This window comes from Dermacentor andersoni, chromosome 11, assembly GCF_023375885.2.
Source record: "Dermacentor andersoni chromosome 11, qqDerAnde1_hic_scaffold, whole genome shotgun sequence".
In the NCBI taxonomy this organism is placed as follows: Eukaryota; Metazoa; Arthropoda; class Arachnida; order Ixodida; family Ixodidae; genus Dermacentor; species Dermacentor andersoni.
The window spans coordinates 122,659,827-122,686,573 of record NC_092824.1 but is presented as its reverse complement, the minus strand read 5'-3'; the positions used below and the strand labels follow the sequence as shown (position 1 = coordinate 122,686,573).

Below are 26,747 nucleotides of genomic sequence, written 5' to 3'. Positions count from 1 at the left end.
CGCCCAGCGAGCTTCGTCTGTGAATAGAGGAGTGTTATGCTAAAGCTACAGGAAGAACGCAGGAAGAGGAGAACGAAGTGCGCTTGTCTTTGCAGCGGGTCGGTGTCGGCATGGCCCCTTTCATCAATTCATCTTTAAATAAACGCATCCCATAGTAACAATATGGTGCATAGATACCACCATCTAGAAAAGTCAGTTTCACAGCTGTTACTAGTCACACCAGTAGCCAACTGAAGTAGACAAGTGACGTTGCCATTTTGACTTGTGTCGTGTCGGCGTGCAGTGTGGCGTTATCTCAATGGCACCAAACATACAATGCCACTATATAGTCGAAACCACTTATAACGATACCAGTTTTAACTTATATTGCTTATAACAATGAGAAGCTGCTGCACCGTTGACTTTTGTATGTTTTCCATAGTGAAATAGCCCCCTTTACTACAATGCCCTGATGCCGCATTATCATTTATAACTATGAAGTCTGGCTGCTGGGTGTCCGAGCCGAAAGGTAGTGAAATGCGAAATCCTTGAAAAGAAAAAAACAAAACAAGAAATTAGAGTTGCTGCACGATGGGCCACTGCTCCAACAGCCGCCGTGCACTCATTTTCCAGCCATCTTCGTACGGCTCTCTTCCATCGACCTTCCACCCCTGCAAACACGAATGGGCTGTGCCCATAGCTCTACACCGCCCCACTCTCCGAAACACAAGTGGACCGCATCAACTGCGCCGCAAGCAGATTGCTCGCATGTTGTGCGCTGGCTTCTCAATCAGCACACTTCTGCAATCAGCTTAATCGCTCACGTTCGTTTTTGTTGGTTATGTCGAAGATGTTCCTGGCCCCCCTTTCCCCCATTTCTCAACTTCGTTTGACTCACCGTCGAAATGGAAGATGGTTGATCCGCCCGCTGATCATCGGCAAGGCACGCCGTTGCTGGTGAAAAGAAAGTGCATGGCTATAGATTTGGAAATTAAGTGCTTCTAACCGATGAGACGATTGTCGCGAATGTGGTTGCTTTGGATAGCAACGGCAACGACGGCAGCGATGACGCGGAACGTATGTTGTCCTTACAGGAGGCCCTGCAGATGATTCAGTCCCTCCCGGCTTCGTTTTCACGAGGAACCTTCCGCTGCACTGGGTGGAGCGCTTGGATGCCTTGGAGAAGGATGTCGGCAAGCTTCGCATAAAGCATGCATGGCTGAGGGATATAGGCTTTTCTCGTGCAAGACATGAAGTACGTGGCGAGATGCTTGTGGCGATCTCTCCTCAGCGTTTCTTCTGGATTTCTCAAGCTGACAGGCTGTCGTGGCAGCATTCTCAAAATTTTTAAAAGGCCCCTTTTGGGACCACTAAAGTGATGCCTCAGCGGTGCTCATATATCGCTTGCCACCCGTGACACCTCTTTGCAGTTGATATAGCAGAGCCATTCTTTAACACCAACAGCCGCGGCTTGTTACATGCGATCGGAGCGCCCAGGAAGTAGTTAAATGAGCGTACACAATCAGTAGCCATGTGGAGGAAGGTGGTCTATAGCTTTCTCATATCAGCTCTGCCATCCCCATATTTTGATTTTTTCATGCAACCCGGTTCCAACAATTATCGGTTATAACAATGGAATTTTCGTGGCACTTGAATATTGTTGTAAGTGGGTTCAACTGTAGTGCCTTTTTCAAACAAGAAGTTGTGCTAGCCGCAGAGGCATCGTCAAACATTCAAGCCGAGCGGGACTTCAGCATCGATGAGAAAAACATCCGTTGTTGGAGGGGGCAACAGGAGATGCTTTTTGCGTGTGCCGCAATGAGGAGATGACAGCGATAAGAAAGACAGCGACACAGCTAGCTACGATGATAAGTAGAGTGAGCTTGGCATGTCCACATTTAATAAATGCTGTTTTCATTTGTGAACAGTGTCCTCAGATTCCCCCCCCCCCCCCAACTTCAGACATTTGGGGGTTGGCTTAGAATCGGGGATGGCCTACATTCGAGTAAATACAGTATTACGAATAAAAATAAAAATAAAATAAAATAAACTTACTATATTGTAGGATAAAATCAGTGCATGCTTCCACTATGCACCATGACCAAGCCCATTGCCTCTATTTTTTTTTCAATGCCAGCCAGATGCAGCAGATCCAACCATTCACTACCCTCTCATATCGTCCTTTGTTACTCTCTCCCGTCTGCTGGAGTTCACGCCTGCTTTACAGTCGTGGGGGAGAAAAATTGGAGGAAAACTGACAGACGCAGGGATGGAGTGTCTACCGCTTCGCCAACAGAACGGCAGCGGTGCGCGCTCAGGCGCATGCATGACACAAGCAGTCATACCATTTGGGTAGCGTCGCATTGCGGCAACTCAATGAACTAAGGTGCACCAATAACTGCCATTGGGGAGCGAGTAATTCCGCTGGTATTGAAAAAATAGAGGAGGCGATGCCATGTCACAGCGAAGCAATGTAGTGTGACTCGATGGTTGCAGCACCAGCGCTTCCAGTAGTGGCCCTTGTGCCCAACATTCAGGAAATCACAGCAACATGCTTGCAAGTGGTGGCACACTCATTGCTCTGGCATGGACACAATACTTTCAAAATGTGAAGACCCACCTGGTCCCAATTGCGCTCTCCCCACTTAGTGGCCAGGGCTCGCAGGCGCTCGTCCTCCGCGTTGGTCCAGGGGCCCTGGTTTAAGCGCACATCAAGCAGGTGGCGCCACCTCATCTCACAACCAAATGCGGTCCGATGTGAGCGCATGTCCACAGCGGCAATGCGTAGCCAGTCGATGGGCCGTGACGACTGCTCCAGCAGCTGCTCCAGGCTCAGGTTGCGTGTCTCAGCCACCTGCAGTCAGCAGATTAAGCTAATTTGGCTGCCTCTTTTAGCCATAACTTTTCTGTGCACAAGGAAAGCTTGTAATTCTGACCATGATATCAAAGTGGCTTCCCCTTGACATTAATCCCATTAAATTTAATCTCCTGAGCAGCTGAACACTTTGGGAATCTGCAAAGTTTCTCATAGAAGCAGTCCACACCTACTAAGACGAGCTTCTGATAAGACAGGCTTCCAGGGCCTTTCCCTTAAAAGAGAGTCAACTGAAATGTCGAATGTCCTGTGTCTCTGCCGGTTGTGTTAGAGGAAGCCTTCTGGAGGTGTTGCTGCTTCTATACCTAGGACTCAGTGTTTATATCGCAGTGAAGTGAAAAGAATGGTGGGGCATATGAGGGAGCTAGAGAAGCAGCAGCTCAGGAATGACAAAGGACATTCAATCCAAGAATACATCTGTATAGGCCTATTGCACTGCAGTCGAACAGACTGTGCTGCACCACCATTAACATCAAGTGACAAAGTTGGCTGGGTTGCATGAGCCACAGCTAGCACATTGAGTTATGCTCTTACTGGGAAAAAGAAAAAGTTTCAGTTTCTTTCTTAGTGCATTCAAGCTTCATTCAATTTTTATTTGATGTTCAATGTCTGAAAAAGACGCCTGCTTTCACTGTGTCCCAGGTCATAACTCAGTTTTGAGTAGATCGGCTTAGCACAAGGCACACTAAGCTTGCAACTAGCAACTGCCATGGTAAGATGCACTGCAGCAGAGTTTGACAGCTCTCTGACACAGCACACAGAAGGCTCCAGAATCATAATGGCAAAAGAAAGTATCAGTTTCACCTGAAAGGCAAAGCATCGATTACGATAAGGATAGTAATTTTATCAGCTGTACTTGTAAACAAAGGCATACTATAGTTGCAGACAATTCGTGCAGCTGCTGCACATGTGTTAGCGCGCCAAGTAGTTTGGCAGCATTTGACAATGCTTTCGGTTGCTCGGAACAGACGCTGAATCAACGCAGCTTCCACTTGCAACGGTTTTGCGTTTCCCCAGATGTGGAATGGAAAAGCCGCAAAATAAGTAATCCTTTAACTCAGCGGCGTGTCCTGTCTTATTTAACTGTTCCTAATAAGGTGTCTATGTTTTCTCTTCCCCAGCCTAAACTAACCTGGATTAAAACACAGTACTATCTTCAGAAGTGCTCTAACTTGTGCGCGCTTTGCCTCCGTAGCTTTTTCCTTCACAGCCAAAGAAAGCTGTCCGCGAGTATAACTAAATTAACAAGCAGGGTGTCATGCGCCCACAAGCCAACATGAACACATCTCACTCGATGATCACAGAAACCAGCTGTCAAAATGCTGCAGTGAAGAAATGTGGCAGCAGAAGCGAGCAAATTGACCTTTGTGCAGGCACTCGCAAAAACGCAAACTACGCCTTGAAAACACAGCACAGCATCGACTCTCTACCCATTGCAGATGGCTTTCAAGATACAACGGCCCGGCCCGGCGTGTGCGGGCACCCGAGCTGCCCAGACTAGAATGCACCTCCCCTCCCTTCCCTCATCCAGAAGCTTTGCACACAACGGAAGGCGGTGCCCTCCCCACATTCTGCCACTGCATGCGCAAGATTGAGCCATGATCACTGGCTCACCCTCGCATGCTATCCCTTGCACACACAGCATACGGCATGCAGGGACGATTTTATCACCCACGCCAACTTCACAGTGACGCCGGCCACAGAAATGTAACTAGAGTGTCCATATAATTGATATCGCAATAAAACGCGGCAAGCTTTATTAACAATGATACATCAAAGGGTGACAAACGACTTATGAACCAGCGCTGTCACTATAACTTGGGCACATACGACCACTGTGCAATGCTGACCAGGTAACATTTTACCAGCAGTGAGGATGTGCTCAGTGGTAAATGATTGTCTGGCCTGGGCTTGGCCAGAACCTGCAAGTTCCACGCGCTGGCCTGCCCAAGCGGGGCCCCATGACTTCAAACCTGGCCTGTACATGGCTTGGCCAATTAGCCCTTAAGCCTAAACGCAGCATGGTTCAGTTCTCGGTTATATTAAAGACACCAGCTGCACAGAGATTCTTTGCTAGTGGCAGATTTGATTGTATCAGGTTTCCACTAAATAACTTACTGGGAATTAATAAGTTAACAAAAAAGAAATAAGCTACACCACTTTGTTTATTATCCTAGTGCATTACACTGTAAGATATCAATCAGAACACCCATACTACATTTGAGAAATAGTTGTGCAGCAGTATACAGTCGGATTCACTTATAACAATATTCTAGTGCCAAGGAAATTTCATTGTTATGACTGGGCTGCATGAAAAAAGCTGAAGGGACAAACATTTAAACATTTTACTTAGACAGAAAGAAGCACAGACTGAAAGAAACCACTTATAGCATTACTGGTTTTAACAATACTCGAATGTAACAATTACGAGCTGCTCACCTGAACTTTTGTGTGCATTGTTTGGTAAGATAAACTGCTTACTAAAATGTTTCCATCCCACATAATTGGCAATAACAAATAAATTTGACTACTGAGTGTCTGCGCCGCAAAGAAAAGAAATGCGAAATACAGGAAAAGGAAGAAACAAAACATGCCAATTTGCCACTCCCACCTTTGTCATGCGCCCCACGCGGCACGCTTTAGTCGCCCCTCTCTGGTTTTCCACCTCTAGGGCGCTGGCGAAAGGCGTGGAAGAGAGACTGGAGAGGGGTGCGACAAAGGCATGTGGTGCAGGGCGAGAGACACACAAAGAAGGGTGTGGTCAAAGCAGCACCTGTATTTTTAAAATATTTTTTTAAGGCAATGGGCACAAGCACGGAGAGGTGAGTGGGCATGGCATGAAGGGGGGCATGAAGGGGGGCATGACAAAGAGGCCCACAATTAGTAGCAATGAAATATTTAAGACTTTATAATAAATTACACGCTTTATGTGGAGCGCTTAAATGCATGTGGACCGCTTAAATGCATAACTGCGCTTAAATGCACTTAAATGCATCAGAAGGACCTACCCTAACGACTCGGTATGTTTTTACGAAATAGTCACAATTGTTTCAGTGTCCCTTTAAAGTCAGTGTTGTTATAAGTAGGTTCAACCGGTACAGTGAAAAAAAAATGCGACTAGTCTTGTGTGCACCACTATCCATTTCATCTTCGTCTTCAATCTTAGAGGGCCTTTCACGAAACCCCATAGCAAATGTTGGTCATATGCTGGAAGTTGTTATGTGTCCTCTGGGGAGTGTTCTGCCATGAAATTTTTCAATTCGGCTCAATAATAGCCGAGATAGAAATATTTTAATGCCGCAAACTCATGACTTCAGGAGGTGAGCTCCACTGCCAAGCGAGACACTCTTTCTACTTGCCCTGTCTAGCCTCCGCAAGCGAAATTCCTTCACTGTGTTCTCCCATACCAGACCTCGAAGACCGCGTGATGCGCACATCACGGGCCTCGCTTTCTTTTTTTTTTCTCTCTTCGCTTTATTGCGGCACAACGCACTTCCACTAAGGGCGTCGCGCGCAAGCTATTGTGAACGTCTCGTTTCACACAGTGCACGATTTTGCGTGCTGTGCATGGAAACACCTGACCAGCAGTATAAGCCATTGCTACACGAATACTGAGGCAGACACAAGCGGATCACAGACCATGATCCCACACTAGAACATGGTAGAAAATGACATAGTTTCGGTGTCTGCACGTGCAACTGCATGACACGGGAACAAGCAGACAAAATGAAATTTCTTGCTGCAGTTCAAAGTAAAACAAAAACATGCAGACGTTCAGTTTGTGTTTTATTATTTCCCTAAGCTTTAATTTGTCTATTCAGGCAACATATTACACAAATAACAGATGTTGCCTTGAATAATTCTCGAAGTCACGTGTCGGCACGAGCGACATCACAGTGCAAACGTGTATGTAGGCGCACTAGCATGTGTACATCATCCTCCGGCCTGGAACATGGTGGCCGCGAGGAGAAGGGAAAACGGCATTCGGTTTGAAATTTCAGATCTTTCTGCAGCACGTAGCAATGTAATAATTTGCAGACACAATCATTATCGCGCAACGTATGCTTTGCGCTTGTCAGCTCAATGTGGCCAGACCTATTGAGGGAACGCACAATGCTAAAAATTAAGCTAATAAAATTGCCGGAAATGTAAATTTAAATGCGCTATTCTACTGACTTCCAAAATACAGTGCTGCTAGAAGTTGTTCTAGCTCCACATGAACAGATGACACGCAAGAGTCAAGGTACGCTTGTCTGCAAGACGTACTACGCTATGCTCGTTCATGTCCAGTCTGCCAGATAAGTAAGTCACATGGCTGGCTTCTGTACGGCATCATGAAGTCAATCCAGAGCACATCATGAGGACAGATTGACGCTTGTGACATAATGAGGCCGTGCCTCATGAGCCTTGATATGATCTCGACCAGGTGAGGTGGGCCTTCACCGCAAGAATCAGGAAAAGACGACGAAGTCAGGCATCGTGATGATGGAAAAAAGTAGAAAAAATTGCATTCACTTCATCGGTACATGGATGTGACACTTATCCGAGTCTCGAGCGGTTCTGATTAACATGGCGCCAGCATGGCCTTAAATAAACCCTCGCAGTTGTCAAGCACGTTCTTTATTTTGGAACATCCTCGGTGCACGCACACAAACGCAGTCTGCGTTCCGTCCTGCCGCACTGCATGCGGCTTGCTCCGCTGATTACTTCACTGACTCAGTTCGTTGTCGCACGCTCCCCGCATGGTAACCGTGCACACACACCTTCCATGTTCTCCCTCCCCGCCATACACCGGTCTGCCGTCCCGTGCCTGCTACTTCACATAGTTGCCTACCATCTCGTGCCTGCGACTCTACACCACCTGATGTCGGCCCGGTACCCTCACAGATCCCCCCCCCTTTATCCGGTGAAGAGGGCTTCCAAGGCACATGATAAGGGCTCAGCTGCATTAGTGAGGCCTTTCTGTTTCCCTGTAGCCGGGTGTTCGAGTCTGTAGGTATTGCGTCCAATGTGTGCAGTCATTCTAACTGGCCCTGTGCGTCGATGGGCAAACTTGGTTGTGAATCCAATGGCTGCCTTACTTAGTGAGTGCGCGTCCCAGAGAACCAAGTCTCCAACCTGGAGGGAAGATGGAGTGCGCCTTTTGTTGTAGTACTTGCCTGGCTGGCTTTTGCCAAAGTTTGGTAGTCCTGTGCAAAGGCCCAGGCATCTCGAAGGTACATATCCAGTTCAGCAGCTAGGGCATGAGGCGCAGAAGAGGGCACCTCGGTGCCAGCTGCCTGATTGTGATGGCTCCACGGGTTCCGTAGTTCCCACCGATAGCACAAGAAGGCAGGCATAAAGCCAGTAACTACACTTTAAGACGTATGCATTGCAAACGCCACTTCGGGCAGCCTTTTGTCCCAGTCCCTGTGGGAAGTGCAGTAGCCCACCAGGCATTGTTTAACCGTTGTGTTATGGCGTTCCACAGTTTGTCCTGCTGGTCTGTATGGGACTGTGTGGCTCTCCTTGATTTCCCAGTGCTGGAGAACGCCTTTCCACAGTTTGCTTAGGAATGGTCTGCATTGTCGCTAGAGATGGAGCTAGGCACACCATGCCAGCAAAAAACATTAATCATTTTATCGATGATCAATTTAGAGGTAGGCGCACGTAATGGGAAAAGCTCCACAAACTTCGTGAACTTGTCCAGCACCACCAGGATGTACTTGTGGAGCAGATATCGGAGCGGATACCGAGCCATGTGAACTGGCTCGTCACACGTTTCTAAGTTTAAAAAAAAGCCTAAATGTCCATTTAGTGGGTGGTCATGCTTCACTTTCAGTGCCATGTCTCGTAAGTGTTGGGGAGGCCAGGCGACTTTACATTTACCGATCATGTACATAAGGATACAACTGTTCCGAGATTTCGTTGTCATCAGCGAGGTCCTGTACCCTCTTGGACTCTTTAGTGTCACCAGGTGGCAGGCCAGACTTTAAGTATTGCAGCAGTTGTAGCAGCAGTGGATCCTTGCATTATTCCAACTGGAACTTTGCAGTGTCAGTGAGTGGGGACACATCAGTCACGTCAATAGGGGTTGCTAGTTCAAAAAAAAAATGCTTTGTTGTGGCCCTTGCATTTCGATTGGAAGGCAGGCCTCCGCCAAACAGAGCTGAGCAGATTCAGAATCTGGGATGGGGCACCTGCTAAGTGCATCCACAGGGATGTTGGCCCGTCCTTTACAATGCCTTATGGTATACTTAAACCCTTGTAATCTCAACACCCAATGTCGTACTTTACGCGATGTCTGCTCAGTTGTAAACATCCAAGCCAATGATGCGAATTCTACATACGATTAGAATCTATCGACAGCTTCCACCATAACGAGGCATTCCCAATCTTGGACAGTATAGTTCTTTTCAGCAGTGCTGAGGGTCTTGCTTATAAATGATAAAGGCCTGAGTTCACCTTCGACTTCCTGCAACAATACTTCCAATATGCCAATGCTACTGGCATCTGTTTCAATCACAAAGGGCCTGTTCAGGTTAGGCAATACCACAGCCACCTCTCCTGCCAGTGTTAGCCTCAGAGTCCCGAATACTGTCTGTTGCTAAGCACTCCAAACTCAATGGGCTCCTTTTTTGAAGAGAGCTGTCAGGGGTCTGGCTTTGTCAGAAAACCAAGGGGATAAAATTTCTGTAGTATCCCACAAGGTACAAAAACATATGGAGCTCCTTGACTGTTTTAGGGCATGGGAACTCTGCAACTGTTTGCACCTTGTCCGGGTCAGGTTGACATTTACCTGGAGAGATTACATGTCCAAGGAACTTTAATGCCTGTTCACAGCATATAACTTTGCTGGGATTGATTGTCAGACCTGCAGAGCCAATTCTTTGCAATACCTCATCAATATGTTGTAGGTGGTCCTCAAAAGTTTCTGAATAAATGAGCACATCATCAAGAAATGCCATGCAGTAGTTGTGTTTTATGCCTTCTAACATTTTTTCCATGAGAGACTGAAATGTTGACAGCCCACCAACTACCCCAAATGGCCATTCGCATAAATTGAAACACTCCTCTATGGTACAGGAATGCAGTCTACGGTACATCTTCAGGAGCAATCGACACTTGAAAGAAGCCCTGACAAAGGTCGAGGCTCGTGAACCACCTAGCGCGGCCTAGCTGAGCCAGTACCCAGTCTCTGCCAGGCATGGGATATACTGGCACAGTTGTGATTGCATTTAAGGGTCTGTAGTCAACTACAAGGTGATATCCTCCAGTTTTCTTCTTTACTAATACAGGGGCTGAACCTGGCATCTGAACCTGGTAACGTTTAACGTTAGAACGTTATCTAGTGAGGTGAGTCTAGCAGTGCTATTGGAGGAATTAGAGGGCAGTAAATGGGATATAATAGGGCTCAGTGAAGTTCGGAGGATGAAAGAAGCATATACAGTGCTGAAAAGCGGGGACGTCCTGTGTTACTGGGGCTTAGCGGAGAGACGAGAACTAAGAGTTGGATTCCTGATTAATAAGGATATAGCTGGTAACATACAGGAATCCTATAGCATTAACAAGAGGGTGGCAGGTCTTGTTGTGAAACTTAATAAGAGGTACCAATTGAAGGTCGTACAGGTCTAAGCCCCCTACATCCAGTCATGATGACTAGAAAGTCGAAAGCTTCTATGAAGACGTGGAATCGGTGATGGGTAAAGTCAAAACAAAATACACTATGCTGATGGGCGACTTCAATGCCAGGGTAGGCAAGAAGCAGGCTGGAGACAAGTCAGTGGGGGAATATGGCATAGGCTCTAGGAATAGCAGGGGAGAGTTATTAGTAGAGTTTGCAGCACAGAATAATATGCGGATAATGAATACCTTGTTCCGCAAGCGGGATAACCGAAAGTGGACGTGGAGGAGCCCGAATGGCGAGACTAGAAATGAAATAGACTTTATACTCTGCGCTAACCCTGGCATCATACAAGATGTGGACGTGCTCGGCAAGGTGCCCTGCAGTGACCATAGGATGGTAAGAACTCGAATTAGCCAAGACTTGAGGAGGCAACGGAAGAAACTGGTACATAAGAAGCCAATCAATGAGTTAGTGGTAAGAGGGAAAATTGAGAAATTCGGGACCTAGCTACAGAACACGTGTTCGGCCTTAACTCAGGAAGAGGACTTTAGTGTTGAAGATATGAACGACAATCTTATGGGCATTATTAAGGAATGTGCAATAGAAGTCGGTGGTAACGCCATTAGATAGGATGCCAGTAAGCTACCGCAGGAGACGAAAGATCTGATCAAGAAACGCCAATGTATGAAAGCCTCTAACCCTACAGCTAAAGTAGAACTGGCAGAACTTTCCAAGTTAATCAACAAGCATAAGACAGCTGACATAAGGAAGTATAATATGGATAGAATTGAACATGCTCTCACGAATGGAGGAAGCCTAAAGGCAGTGATGAAGAAACTAGGAATAGAAAAGAATCAGATGTATTCGTTAAGAGACAAAGCCAGCAATATCATTACTAATATGGATGAGATAGTTCAAGTGGCTGAGGAGTTCTATAGAGATTTATACAGTACTAGTGGCACCCACGACGATAATGGAAGAGAGAATAGCCTAGAGGAATTTGAAATCCCACAAGTAACGCCAGAAGAAGTAAAGAAAGCCTTGGGAGCTGTGCAAAGGGGGAAGGCAGCTGGGGAGGATCAGGAACAGCAGATTTGTTGAAGGATGGTGGGCAGATTGTTCTAGAAGAACTGACCACCCTGTATATGCAATGCCTCATGACATTGAGCATACCGGAATCCTGGAAGAATGCTAACATAATCCTAATCCATAAGAAAGGGGATGCCAAAGACTTGAAAAATTATAGACCGATCAGCTTACTATCCGTTGGCTACTGTTGGGGTCTCGGTGCTGGCACCCGTTATTGCGAATGGGTCGCAAGCCCCAAGGGTAGCGTTGGCCTGGCGGCCTGGGGCACTGGAAGCATCCGAAGGTCCCGGCAAAGCAAGAGTAGACTGGTAACAGAACAACTTGTTTATTCTAACATAGCAAAAGAGCGGCCGGTCAGGTCGACCGAAGTGGAGAGACGGGAGAGCACGTAACTCAACAGTACAAATCGGAGCCTCTCTCTCGGCGTCCGGGGGCAGCTGCTCTTATACTCTCGGCGTCGTGAGCAAGAAGGAAGGTCACGGGATGAGCCCACGCGACGGCGGAGCACGGTCGAGCCGAGAGACATGTTGAGACGAGTGTAGTGACGCATCGCCAACCCGCCGACGGACAGACCTCTTGGCTCCTCACTTGGGGAGCTCCGCTCCCCGGCTGCCGCGCTTTGACAAGCGTGGGCACACACACACACACGCACACACGAAGACACGTGGCACTGAAACACGCCTGGACACGCTTGGCGGGGAGGCGTTGCGGCGGCGTCGAACGGGCCAAAATGTCCGCCGCTTTGAGCGAAGCCCCGGCGTCCGTTGCATCCGCGCCGGCATTACCGCGCGTTGTAGGCGAAACGTAACAGACCGCCCCGCCGGGGGAAGGAGATCCCGATGGTCAGGGGACTGCATCCGCTGTCCGGAGGGATGTCGCTCGATGATGCTCATAACCGAAGTCGGGCGTCCTTTGGCGTTTCTTGAGCGCAGCGCACAGAGAAGGCCTCGTTCTCACGTTCAGGTTCACACAGGACACTGCAAAGTGACTTCGGGAGAGTTGACATTTTTGTTCTCGTTTCCGGCAAGCGTTAGAACTACGCCGAAAGTCAGCCGCTCAGTCAGCAAGCACGGCACAACCCTCACTAAGCCCTGCCAGGCTCTTCCCCCTTTTATACTGCTGCCTAGTTCCTTACAGTAGTTTAGCAGCACTCAGAACGCGTCCACAAATCGGAAAATTGCACTAGAAAGCACATCATCACTTTGAAACACTACACAAAAGCAATAGGTTAAAAATCCTGCCTCAGGAAAAAAAACATCCGTAACAAGCAATTTTGAGGCTGATTCCCACGTTAGGCGCTTCAACTTAAGCCATCGGCGTTACCGTTGAGACTCCCCTTTTTGTAACGCACCTCAAAGGAATATTGTTGCAAAGCGAGGCTCCAGCGCAGGAGGCGGCCATTTTTGGGAGAGATGGTCTGCAGCCATTGGAGAGGGCAGTGATCCGTCTCAATGATAAACCTCGAGCCAGCTAGGTAACATGACAATTTCTGAACGGCCCACACGATACACGCACACTCTTTCTCGGTGGCGCTATACGCCTGCTCACGACTCGTCAGCTTACGACTAGCATACAGGACGGGGTGTTCTACTTCTCCATTTTCCCGTTGGCACAGTACAACGCCCATGCCTCGCTCACTAGCATCGCACTGAACAACGAACCCTTTTGTGTAGTCGGGCGATCGTAGCACAGGCTGGCTTGTTAGGGCGCTCTTTAGGGCGCTAAAAGCTCTTTCCTGTTCGTCACTGAGCCTAGTCCCGGAAGCTCGACCGGAAGCTCTTCGGGAACGTTTACCATCATGCACACCACTGCTTCCCGTTGCTTATAGGGTTTGAGCAGATTACAGTGGTAAACTTGCTGTGCTTTCCGCTTTCCTGGCAGACTCACCACGTAGTTAACGTCCGACAGTTTTTGAACAATCCGTGCTGGGCCCTCCCACTGCACGTCGAGTTTGTTCTTTAGCGATGTGCGCAATATCATGACCTCATCGCCCACCTCAAAACGACGGGCCCTGGCTGTCCGATCATAATAAACCTTGGCCCTCTGTTGGGCCTTTGCCATTGCTTCACCTGACAACTCCTGTGCCCTTCTTAAGCGTTCGAGGAGCTTAAGCACATACTCTACCACGACTGGGTCGTCGCCCCTGCCTTCCCATGATTCTCGAAGCATGCGAAGCGGAGATCGCAGCGAGCGACCGTACACCAGCTCAGCTGGCGAAAACCCCGTAGCCGCATGCGGCGCGGTCCTTAATGCAAACATCACTCCAGGCAGACACAGCTCCCAGTCAGTTTGATGTTCAAAACACAATGCTCTCAACACGCGCTTCATGACGGAGTGGAGCTTCTCAACGGAATTCGACTGGGGGTGGTGCACTGAGCTGTGTAACAGTTTTACCCCGCACCTTTCGAGAAAGGCTGTCGTCAAAGCGCTAGTAAACACTGTGCCCTGATCTGACTGGATTTCTGCAGGAAAACCAACTCGCGCAAATATGGACAGTAGTGCATTGACTATCTCAACTGAGCTGAGTTCTTTAAGCGGCACTGCTTCAGGGAACTTTGTCGCTGGGCAGATCACAGTCAAAATGTGTCGGTACCCCGTGGCTGTTACCGGCAGAGGTCCCACTGTATCAATAACGAGCCGTCTAAAAGGCTCCGTAATGATAGGTACCAACTTCAACGGCGCCCTCGATTTGTCCCCTGGCTTGCCCACCCGCTGACAGGTGTCGCATGTCTTCACAAAGTGGTCTGCGTCCCGAAAACACCCTGGCCAATAGTACTCTTGCAAGAGACGGTCCTTAGTTTTCTTAACTCCTAGGTGTCCGGACCACGAACCCCCATGCGACAAGCGCAACAGATCCTGACGATAGCATTGAGGCACGATCAGCTGATCGAACTCCACTCCCCTGCGGTCTAGATACTTCCGGTACAGGACCCCACCTCGTTCCACAAAGCGAGCATTTTTCTTGGCGATACCTTCCTTGACAATGCAGCGTATGTTTTCTAGGCTGCCATCCTTCTTTTGCTCGGCTATCAAAGCCGACCGGCTGACTTTTAGCAACCTGTTAAGTCCGTCTGACGTAGGCGCGATGAGCAAATCTGGAGACAGCTCTTCTAACCTTCCCGTGTCGGGATTTTCCTCTCCAGTATCTGGTGCCTTTAACGCTACAGGCTCAATTTTATTCAGTTCAGGCGTGCTCTGAATATCAGCTTGCCGCGCCTCTGACCCTTTTTCATCGTTCAACAACGTCGGCCCCGCAACTACCGCCTTTGCAGCGAGCTCCCGAACCTTCGATCTGGTTAAGGCCTGAACGCTAGCCTCACCAAACAAAAGCCCCTTCTCGCGCAGGAGGTGATCGGACCTGTTCGAAAATAGGTACGGGTACTGGGGGGGCAGCATAGATGACACTGCGGCCTCCGTCTCAAGTGCTCCGAAAGGTCCTTCAATAAGCACTTTTGCTACCGGCAGACACACGCTATGAGCTTCCACTGCTTGCTTGATCCAGGCGCACTCGCCCGTGAACATATCGGGTTCTACGTAAGAGGGGTGAACTACATCCATTGTAGCTGCGGAATCGCGAAGCACTCGGCACTCTTTCCCGTTCACGAGGAGGTCTCGCATGGAAGGCTCGAGAAGCTTGATGTTCTCGTCAGTGCTGCATAATGACAAAAACACGACTTTTGGTTTTGTTTCTGGACACTGCGCCGAAAAGTGACCCGGCTTCTGACACGTATAACACACGCGCACTTGCCTCATCTCGAACCGCTTTCTGCGTTCGGCTTCGGCTGCCGCCGTCTCCTCACGTTCGGTCGGACACTGCGCCGAAAAGTGACCCGGCTTCTGGCACGTATAACACACGCGCGCTCGCCTCGTCTCGAACCGCTTTCTCATGGGTGTGAACTTTGGCCTCTCAAACTTGGAGCCAAATTCACCCTTTTGACCGTCCTTAGCTCCACGAGCCCGACGCGTCACAAACTCCTCGGCTAGCTCAGCGGCTCGAGCCACCGTACTAACGTCTGGCCTATCCAAGACCCAGTACCGCACGTTCTCAGGTAACCGACTATAAAACTGTTCTAGCCCGAAACACTGCAGAACTTTCTCGTGGTCACCAAACGCTTTCTCTTCTTTGAGCCACTCCTGCATGTTTGACATTAGCCTGTAGGCAAACTCTGTATACGACTCACTTCTGCCTATCTCATTTTCCCGAAACTTCCGACGGAACGCCTCCGCCGACAGCCTGTACTTTTTTAGCAGACTCGATTTCACTTTGTCGAAATCCTCTGCCTCCTCTCTCTCCAAGCGAGCGACTACGTCGGCCGCCTCGCCGGGTAACAAAGTGAGCAAGCGCTGTGGCCACGTTTCCCGAGAGAACCCCTGCTTCTCGCACGTTCGCTCAAAGTTAACCAGGAACAAACCAATGTCCTCTCCAAGCTTAAACGGCCGCATCAGGTCAGTCATTTTGAACAATACTCGTTCTCCTGCACCGTGTGCCTGACTTCCATTACGAGCGCGTTCCATCTCTAACTCGAGACGCTTCATTTCCAAAGCGTGTTCGCGCTCTTCTTTTTCTTTCTGTTCTTTAAGTTCACGCTCCTGTCTCTCTTTCTGTTCTTTAAGTTCGCGCTCCTGTCTTTTTGCCGTCTCCCTCTCCTCAATGGTCTCAAGGCATTCAGACAGCTCGTCATCCTCAGCTTCTAACTCAAGAATAGCCCTTAGCAGTTCTGGTTTTCTGAGTTTGTCTGAGACATCCAGACCCAACTCTCTTGCAAGCTCCAGCAATTTCGGTTTGCGCAACGCCTTCAAATCCATGGCTGCTCTGAATTCTGCTTTCTCTACTGCCTACTATTGTCTTGCCGCAAACTAACCCGGCAGCAACGACAACCACAATTACCAGCTCTGTTTCTGACACTAACAAAAGCCTGGCAAAACTCAGAAGAAGAAAGTCCCGCACTCACCAAACCTCGCAGCCAAGAATTCAGCGCAGTCGTTCCGCTGCAGGCAACCAGTCATCACACAGGGCTCGTTGCACTGCTCCCGGATGGTCGTTGTGCTGCTCAGCATACAGTCAACCGCATCTCTTCGCTGCTGGCCTCCGTTGTCGCGATCTCACCGCTGGCAACCAGCTGTTGGGGTCTCGGTGCTGGCGCCCGTTATTGCGAATGGGTCGCAAGCCCCAAGGGTAGCGTTGGCCTGGCGGCCAGGGGCACTGGAAGCATCCGAAGGTCCCGGCAAAGCAAGAGTAGACTGGTAACAGAACAACTTGTTTATTCTAACATAGCAAAAGAGCGGCCGGTCAGGTCGACCGAAGTGGAGAGACGGGAGAGCACGTAACTCAACAGTACAAATCGGAGCCTCTCTCTCGGCGTCCGGGGGCAGCTGCTCTTATACTCTCGGCGTCGTGGGCAAGAAGGAAGGTCACGGGATGAGCCCACGCGACGGCGGAGCACGGAGCCCACGCGACGGCGGAGCACGGAGCCCACGCGACGGCGGAGCATGGAGCCCACGCGACGGCGGAGCACGGAGCCCACGCGACGGCGGAGCACGGTCGAGCCGAGAGACATGTTGAGACGAGTGTAGTGACGCATCGCCAACCCGCCGACGGACAGACCTCTTGGCTCCTCACTTGGGGAGCTCCGCTCCCCGGCTGCCGCGCTTTGACAAGCGTGGGCACACACACACACACGCACACACGAAGACACGTGGCACTGAAACACGCCTGGACACGCTTGGCGGGGAGGCGTTGCGGCGGCGTCGAACGGGCCAAAATGTCCGCCGCTTTGAGCGAAGCCCCGGCGTCCGTTGCATCCGCGCCGGCATTACCGCGCGTTGTAGGCGAAACGTAACACTACAAAGTATTTACTAAGGTAATCGCAAATAGAATCAGGAACACTTTGGACTTATGTAAACCAAAGGACCAGGCAGGATTTTGTAAAGGCTACTCAACAATAGACCATATTCACATTATCAATCAGGTGATAGAGAAATGTCCGGAATATAACCAACCCTTATATATAGCTTTCATTGATTATGAGAAAGCATTTGATTCAGTCGAAACCTCAGCAGTCATGGAGGCATTACGGAATCAGGGTGTAGATGAGCCATATGTAAAAACACTGAAAGATATCTATTGCGACTCCACAGCCAACGTAGTCTTCCATAAAGAGAGCAACAAAATCCCAATAAAGAAAGGCGTCAGGCAGGGAGATACGATCTCTCCAATGCTATTCACAGCGTGTTTACAGCAGGTATTCAAAGACCTGGATTGGGAAGAATTGGGGATAAAAGTTAATTGAGAATACCTTAGTAACTTGCGATTCGCTGATGATATTGCCTTGCTTAGTAACTCAGGGGACCAATTTCAATGCATGCTTACTGACCTGGAGAGGCAAAGCAGAAGGGTGGGTCTAAAAATTATTCTGCAGAAAACTAAAGTAATGTTTAACAGTCTCGGAAGAGAACAGCAATTTACAATTGGTAGCGAGGCACTGGAAGTGGTAAGGGAATACATCTACTTAGGACAGGTAGTGACTGTGGATCCGGATCACGAGACTGAAATAATCAGAAGAATAATGGGCTGGGGTGCGTTTGGCATGCATTCTCAGATCATGAACAGCAGGTTGCCGTTACCCTCAAGAGAAAAGTGTATAACAGCTGTGTCTTACCAGTACTCACCTACGGGGCAGAAACCTGGAGGGTTACGCAAAGGGTTCTACTTAAATTGAGGACAACGCAACGACCTATGGAAAGAAGAATGATAGGTGTAACATTAAGGGATAAGAAAAGAGGATATTGGGTGAGGGAACAAACGCGAGTTAATGACATCTTAGTTGAAATCAAGAAAAAGAAATGGGCATGGGCAGGACATGTAATGAGGAGGGAAGATAACCGATGGTCATTAAGGGTTACGGACTGGATTCCAAGGGAAGGGAAGCGTAGCAGGAGGCGGCACAAAGTTAGGTGGGCGGAGGAGATTAAGAAGTTTGCAGGGACAACATGGCCACAATTAGTACATGACCGAGGTAGTTGGAGAAGTATGGGAGAGGCCTTTGCCCTGCAGTGGGCATAACCAGGCTGATGATGGTGATGAATACAGGGGCATTGGCCTAGGAACTGGAGCAGGGCTCAATGAGTTCTTGGTCCAGCAAATCTTGGATACACCCATAAAGAACTTCTCTTTTTTGGCTGTTAACCAGGCGCAGCTTGCATCTAACTGGTGGGTGGCTGCCTGTGTCTAACACAAGAATAAAGACTATAAAGGCACAAAGTCATTCTGTCATTCACGTATGATTTCAGCTGATGCCTATGGCGACTTCACAGCTGCACACCTTGAGACAAAATTACCCAGCGATCATGCAATGCCCCTACTGCAAAACTGTTCAGTTTTCACGATCGCGCTGCGCACCTGCAATGAGCAGGTAATCATTCTTAAGGCACAACAAACACAACCACAGACTCGAGCCACGGCATCTGCAGCGTTTTCCAGTGTGATACTCTCGTATTTTTCCATGACCTCTGCATCCACCCTATAAAAGTGGCCACTGCCTTCCCCTCCTCATTCGCTCTCCAGTCTGCAAGCCGTTTGGATGCCAATGACTCCTCTCACTCATCTTCATGTCAACTCCTCGCTTCCTCTTTGCCAGCTTCGATGTTACTGCTCCTCCAAAGCTGCCCTCTTCCGGCCTGCGCTTCCGAGCACAATCTTCCACCAAAGGGTGCGCTTCCACTGTTCCTGCTTCTTGGTCTCCACAACTTCAATCGCCTTCCCTCCGCTACACGTTAAGCAGATGCCAAGCCCGCCATTGCAACTGTCGCCATCACCAGCGCACACTGATGAGAAGAGCAAGATGCCCTGATGACATATTGCAGCTTGTGCCTTCTGCGTCACCCACCGTGTTCAGTCACTTTGACACCGACCACCTGTGCATTTGGATCTGTGCTGCAGGCCATGTGATTGTGCGTTATTCGGAGTGCTTCGTTAGGAATGCTTCGCATGTGCTTTTGTAGTCTACAGTGATAAATGGTTCTGTCAGTCTCCAGGCAAAAGTGTCTGACTTTGGAGCAGAAAGTTCTGCTGATAAAAGAAGTGGAAAAAGACGGCTGGCAGGAAACTGACATTGCGAAGGAATTAGGCATACTGCCGTCTACTTTATCAATTGTGTTGAAAAACAACGAAGCTGTGCTGGATGGCTTTAAAATGAGCCTCTTGGCGAAGAGAAGAGGAATTGCGATTCGAAATACCCCAAAGTGGAAGGTGTACTTCTACAGTGGCTGAAGAACGCAAAGAGTGCAAATCTCCCCATACATGGACCTGCGCTTACTGCAAAAGCTAAAGCTCTCGCCCTCCGAATGGGCCATAAAGATTTCAAGCGCAGCAATGGCTGGCTTGAGCGGTTCAAGAAACGACATGCCATGACCTCGAAGTCGATTATTGGCGAAAGCGTAGCCATGAACAGTGACACTTTAGACGTATGGTGCCAACGTTGGCTCCAAGCTCTATGTGAAAAGTATGAAGACTAAGACATCTACAACCTGGATGAGGCTGCATTTTTCTACAAGATGCCACCAAATCGCACATTTAATACCACTGCGGATTCTCATCCCGAAGAAAACAGAGCAAACAGCATGTCACGGTGCTGTTTGGTGCCAACGCAACAAGCAAAGACAAGCTTCCCTTATTGATACTCGGGAAGGCGGAGAAGCCATGGTGCTTCAGAAATGAAACTATTCCCAAGGAATGCATCTACAAAAGTAACAAGCGAGCACAGATGACTGCTGCTATTTTTGAAGACTACATGCGCTTTCTGGATAGACGATTCTACGCAAGGAATCGGCAACTTCTTTTCATAATTGACAATTGTCCGAGCCACGGGAAGATCGGCAACATCAAGGCGATAACTGTGGAATTTTCGCCTGCAAACACAATCGCAGTACTGCAACCGATGGATCAGGGCATCATTAAGACCACCTAGAAGCTGTGGGACCACCTTACAGCATGCGTCACTGAAATATGTGATCGGTCCCTGCCAGCCATATGCGACATGGTCATGAAACAAGCCCAGGTCTTTGCTTCGGAAGCAGGAATAAAGAACAGGGCAAACTTCGATACCCAAGCCAGCATTGCTTGGGTACAGAAGTTTATGAAGAGGGCTGGTTTCTCTCTGCGGCGGTGTATCAGCGTGTGCCAGAAGATGCCTGCTGCATACAAGGAGAAATTCCTCGCGTTCTATAGGTACTTTCTCAGGCTGTGTGACTCGTGGCAGTATTTGCTCGGCCGATCAGACTTCCTCAAGCTCGAGAGGTGAAATTTACAACCAGAAATGAAAAGATTAGGTTTACTTCCATGCTTTTACTGCCATGCGTAGCAAACCCTGCCCCTACATTGTCTTCAAGCGAAAAAAAAGATGCCATCAAAAGTGTTCCCCAAAAGTGTTTTTGTGAGAGTCAACGAGAAGGGCTAAATGATGGATGACATGGTGGACGAATGGTACCACCTGGCGTGGCTCCTGAGGCCAGGGATGTCCTTCGAATGTCACGTTCCCAACTTTCTTGTGTTGAATTCCTCTCGAGGCCACCACCTACCAAAGTTAAAAGTGCAGCTGCGGAAATAATATACAGAAATGCTCATGGTTCCCGGCAGCTTGATAAAGCAGCTGCAGCCACTCGATGCTGACATGAACAAGCCTTTTAACGACCTGCCCCACAGTGAGTATGAGTGGCTGGTGGCAAAAGACCGCAAACTTACGCCAACCATCAGTGGGAAAAGAGCCTCTCCCTGACGACTGTGTGTGGTTGGGTGCATGATGCAGTTGTATGCGAAGTGCGGAACTTCGCTGGACGATGACTGGCTGTGGGACAGCAGCAGCGATGACGATCGCACCACTAGTGCGGATGATGGCACAAGTGAAGGCAAGTAGCCCAGTGATGAGACCAGCTAATAATAAATTTTCATTACGGAATGCACCCACAGATATGCCCTTTTATTCTCTGACACAGGTGATATGGGGAGGGGGAGGGGGGTCATCTTACGTGCGAGTCGACTTACAATTGTTTAAATAAAGTATTTTGTCGTCCCTGCACTTCTCCCTTTCCCCTCGCAAAAGTTGTTGGGGGTGACCTTACGAGAGACCGATTTGTGGCAGTGCGACTCACGCTGCCAGCCCAACGACGTGACCAGCAGAGTAGGAACGAGGGAGGCCTCTTCAAGACATCTCTGCATATGTACACGTTTTAAAGCAAAGCTCTTTTTGCCTCTTCCTTCAACATTTCCACTGCTGCTGCTGCTGCTGTCTTGCACACCACGTTTAGTCCATGCATATACATGGAAGGAGCATAACTGAGAGAAATGGCAACGTGAGAAACTCATTTGAACCTTCCCATCGCGTTGCATGCGCACAATGCCCTCTGGAGCTCCCTGGGTGTCATCACATTAGCATCTTGACAGCTGTGATTATGCATGACACCCCGCAAAAGCATTGCAGAAACTACAGCGCTTACACTTCTACTAATGTGCAAGTCCTGAGGAGAGATGGATAGAATGATGGAGAATAGGCAGGAAGAAGGAGGCAATGAATGGGTAGAACCGGCGCAGTCGCAAAACGGGTGAATAACAGCCCTGCCACTCATCGCTCGCAGTTCCCATACAGAAGGGAACGGCAGGACTGAGAAAATGCGACATGATAAGATAAGGGAACACTACTACTATAGCCATGACAACTGTTGTGGAAAAAGTGATGCTATGGTACTGTACGCTTCTGCTATTTCTGAAAAATAAACACCGTGCAAATTTGTCAAGTGGAGAACTGATGCAGAGCGTGCAAACGCAAAGCCGTTTTAAATCACTGTAGGGTCTAGGCAACACTACAGAAGTGGTTGGGTGTCAAACCAACACTTTTGTGCCCGCTGCGGTAGTTATGCAGCTATAGCACTGCTTGATGATGCAGGTTCGATATCCATGACAGCAGTCGGATTTAGATGGGAACGAAATAGGAAAACGGCCATTAACTTAGATCTATATGCACGTTAAGGAACACCAGGGCATCAAAATTAATCCCAAGTCTCCCACTACGGCATGCCCCACAATCCAATTGTGGTTTTAGCACGTACAGACCCAACATTCTGCCAACATTTCTGCCGCGATGCGATGTGCCATGTGAGGCAGTGACAATGCTCAACCTTCTCATAGATTATAAATAGCGCACAACAACAGTTAAAGCAAACACGTCTCCTTGGGTGTTCTGTGTACTGCGCAAGCAGCAGTGGTGCATGCTGTGGAGATGGGTTTGCACAAGGCTCATCTACAAGCGACGGTCAGGAAAGGACAAGACACTCCTCCACTCCACAACGCACAAAGGTGCTACGGCAGGGTTCCTCAACTCTCTGACACGGCACAGAGAAGGCTTTAAAGTCAGATCTTCAACAAATACGGGTTTAATCCCAAAAGATACAGCAGAGTGCGACAGTCACGGTACTTACGGGCAAAGGCTCACAGCAAGACCGATCAAGCACACGCACCCGCTGCACTAGGACTAACCAGGAAGCGGTCCACCAAGCGCGAGAACGAGTAGTTGTGAGAGCAAAGGTCCCATGTAACCAACTCGTTGCAGGACTGTGAGCATCTGCAGTTACGATGAAGCGCTCAGCTGAAGAGAGCTCGGGTGGAGAAGGCACCCGGGGGCCACCCCTTAGGAGGCCAATCAGGGCGTGTCCCGATGACACTTGCTCGTGCTGTGATTTGACCCCAGGAGGGAGAAGCACGGTCTGCACAGGAAATTAGCTCTGGCATGCTAGCTGTGTTCGCCATGTTGCCGTTACGGTGGCAGTACCCGGAGATCAAGCTAAGCAAAATGCGCAAGCTGGGAGACGAGGCGCGGGAAGGCACCTCGATCCCCACAACGCTCGGTAACATTTACCAACAACTCACTACTCTCGTATTGCACTAAAGGCTGTAGAAATTAAACATTCGCAATCAACACTGTTGTAGCCAGGAAGGAAGAGCGGGATGGCCAGACGAGGAGTCACATATGCACACATTTAATGGTCTTTCAGATGTGTTCCATCTCGAGAAGGAGAGCACGCGCTGCCAGATCACCGATCACGCGCAGTCACGGGGAACTATGTCTCCCCGCTTTCACTAGATGGCAGCATGTACAACATCTCCCCAACAGAGCAAGCGAAGTTCACTGCAGCAGGCAGCTTCATGTACCTCCCACTTCTAGTATACATGTGGGAAGTGTCTTGGCAACATAAGCAGGCATCTGCTACACTGTCACTGCTACACAACACTTTCTGCGTTGGTTTTAGCAGGGGAATAGCGAACTAGCTGGGTCCTGTTCCTGCATACAGCACCAGTGTTGGTGTTAACCCAGTAGGACCGAGGCTCATCGGCTGGGGCTTGTACTGTCGTTTTGCACTTGAGGTCTGTCAACCAGACGTCGTCTCTGTAGAATGGCTTCAGCAGGTCGCAAACTCCGTGACGTCTGTTGAAGTCTTTCCTTTGACATTTCCGATACTGTTCCTCAAACTTCCAAAGGCTCTCTTGATCCGGCAGTTGGGATGTCAGCTTGGTGGAACTAAGAGGAAGCTTGGTTCTTAGCCAATGCCCCAGCAGTAGTTCCGCAGGGCTATACCCATTCTTCAAAGGAGTCAACCTGTAAGCTGCAAGCATCAAGTAACGGTTTTTCGTCTTTGTCATGGAAGTCTTGATGATTTTTACTGCAGCCTCAGCAAGTCCATTGCTCTGAGGATAGTGAGGGCTAGAGGTAGTGTGCTTGAAGGCGTAGTCCTGAGCGAAGAATGAAAACTCAGTCGATGAAAACTGCGGACCGTTGTCGAAAACCACTTTCTCAAGAATCCTGTGGCGTGCAAAAAATGACTTGCAGTGGTTGACTACAGCTGTGGACGTAAGCTTCTCGAGCCGAGCCAGTTCAGGGTATCTTGAATAATAATCTGTTGCTATCAACCACCACTGGCTCTTATAGTGAAACAAGTCCATTGCAATGCATTGCCAGGATCTTTCTGGAAATTCAGAACTTTTTAGTGGCATTTTCCTGTTACTTGTTGTTTCAATGCATTGCTGACATTGCTTCACCAGGGACGTGACATCAGCTCCTATAGTGGGCCACCAGACACAATCTCTGGCTCGAGCAAGTGTCTTTGTTAGGCCGAAGTGCCCACGTAAGAGTCGTAGGACTTTGTTTGGCAAGACGCAGGGACGACAACTCGAGCAGCATAAAGGAATAAATCATTCTCCAGAGTGAGCTGGTGTCGATGCTCATAGAAGGGTTTTAGGTCCACTGCTAAATCTCGCCTGGAGAGCTACTCTTTTTTCTTGCTACACCGGCGAAGTTGTGCACAAACAGGGTCTGTTCGTTGGGATGCCTTTAACCATTGAAGGCAGTGCTCCTTTATGGGTAAAGAGGTTTTCAAAGAGCATATCAAAGCTTCCACGTTTTCTTCGAGCTCAGAGTCTTCTATTTTTTGGAGAGGCGTTCTGGAAAGGGTGTCTGCGGCTAGAAGGTCCTTGCCTGCAATGTATGCAATCTCGTACTGGTATCGCATCAGTCTCATCTTTAGCCTCTGTAATCTGGGTGCCAGGTCGTCAAGGCTCTTCGAAGTGAAGATGGGAACCAACGGCTTATAGTCCGTCTCCAGCTTGAACAGCTTGCCGAACTTGTCACATGCCCAGACAAAAGGAAGAGCCTCTTTCTCGATTTGAGCGTAACGCTTCTCAGTCTCTGAGAGTAATCGTGAAGCATCAGCGATGATGGAAAACTTGTCATTTGTTTGCTTCTGCCGGATTAATGCACCAAGTCCGAAGGACGATGCATCTGCAGTGACTATCGTTTCTCTCGATGGATCGCACACTCCGAGGACAGAGCGAGACGAGAGCCCCGACTTCCATCTGTTGAACGCCTGCTGTTGTGGAGCATCCCAAGCAAACTATTGCTTCTTTGACAGCAAAAGAGTAAGTGGTTGCAGGACTTCAGAGAGATTGGGAACGAATCTGGCGAGGTACGTTGCCATTCCGAGAATTCTCTCCAACTCGGTCCTGTTTCTTGGGCTCTCCATCTTCATAATGGCTTCAACTTTCTTTTCGTTGGGTCATATTCTGTCTTGGTCTAGCCATTTTCTAAGGAGCGTGAGGCGCTGGACATTAAACAAGCATTTGGTTTCATTCAATGTCAGTCCAGCCTTGACGAGTAGCTGCAGCACATTTCTGAGTGTTTCGTTGTGCTCATGTTCATTCGAACCCCAGATAAGGATGTCGTCAATGTGAGACAACCCTACTGACGCCTTGTAATATGCATGACATCTGTTTCTGGAAGTGTTCAGGAGCAGACGCAATTCCAAACGGTAACCGGTTGAAATAGAAGTATCCAAAAGGTGAGATGAACGTGGTGAGCTTTTTAGAACTTTCACAAAGTGGAATTTGCCAATATCCAGAGTTGGCGTCCAGTTTGGAGAACACTTTAGCTCCATGAAGAAGTCCAAGAGTGTACTCCTCGGAAGGGATACGATAGCCATGGTGTTTACAAATGTCAACATATGGAGTTCTTTGATCACTGGCTTGCCTAGCAATGGAGTGCGGACCTCATTTAAGATGTAGACATCCTGAGTAGTCATACGGTCACGGTAGATGAGCTCGAGTTCTGCCACTCCTGCGGCTGGAAATTCTTCTTTCGGATTCAGTTTCTCAGCAATGGCATTTACAACATCCGGAGTTCTGTGATCACCGGTTTGCCTAACAATGGAGTGCAGACCTCATCTAAGACGTAGACATCCTGAGTAGTCGTACGGTCGCGGTAGATCAGTTCGAGTTGTGCCACTCCTGCGGCTGAAAGAAGCTTTCCGTCTGGACCATGTAGCTGGCGAGGAGGAGTTGAGAGAAAAGGTCTGCCCTTGAGCATCTGGAATACTTGCTTCGGGAGGACTGTTTCGTCGGCGCCAGTGTCAATCTTGAAATCTACTGGCTGACCTTGAACCAAGACTGTCGCCTCCCACGTTCCAGCATCCGACGTCTTGATTACTCCAAGGAATCCTGCTTTTAAACGGACTTGTTGTGTTTCGACACAATCGAGGCACCGCAACATGTATACGGAGGCGTAATGACCCTTTTTCCGGCAATTCCTGCAGACTTCCAAGTGTGCTAGGCACAGAGTATGAGGGTGACACTCTTTACCGTACCAACGACATGGTTTCTGC

General features: G+C 48.9%; 1 protein-coding gene across 2 annotated transcripts in view; it reads right to left on the bottom strand.

Annotated features, from left to right (window-relative positions):
* The window catches only part of LOC126539320 (snRNA-activating protein complex subunit 4-like), a 229,024-nt gene that overhangs the window by 123,517 nt on the left and 78,760 nt on the right, over positions 1–26,747 (bottom strand). For both annotated transcript variants that reach the window (XM_050186115.3, XM_055075534.2), the window contains exon 5: positions 2,600–2,833. In XM_050186115.3, the coding sequence (XP_050042072.1) occupies positions 2,600–2,833 (234 nt within the window). The remainder of the gene's footprint in view (positions 1–2,599; positions 2,834–26,747) is intronic.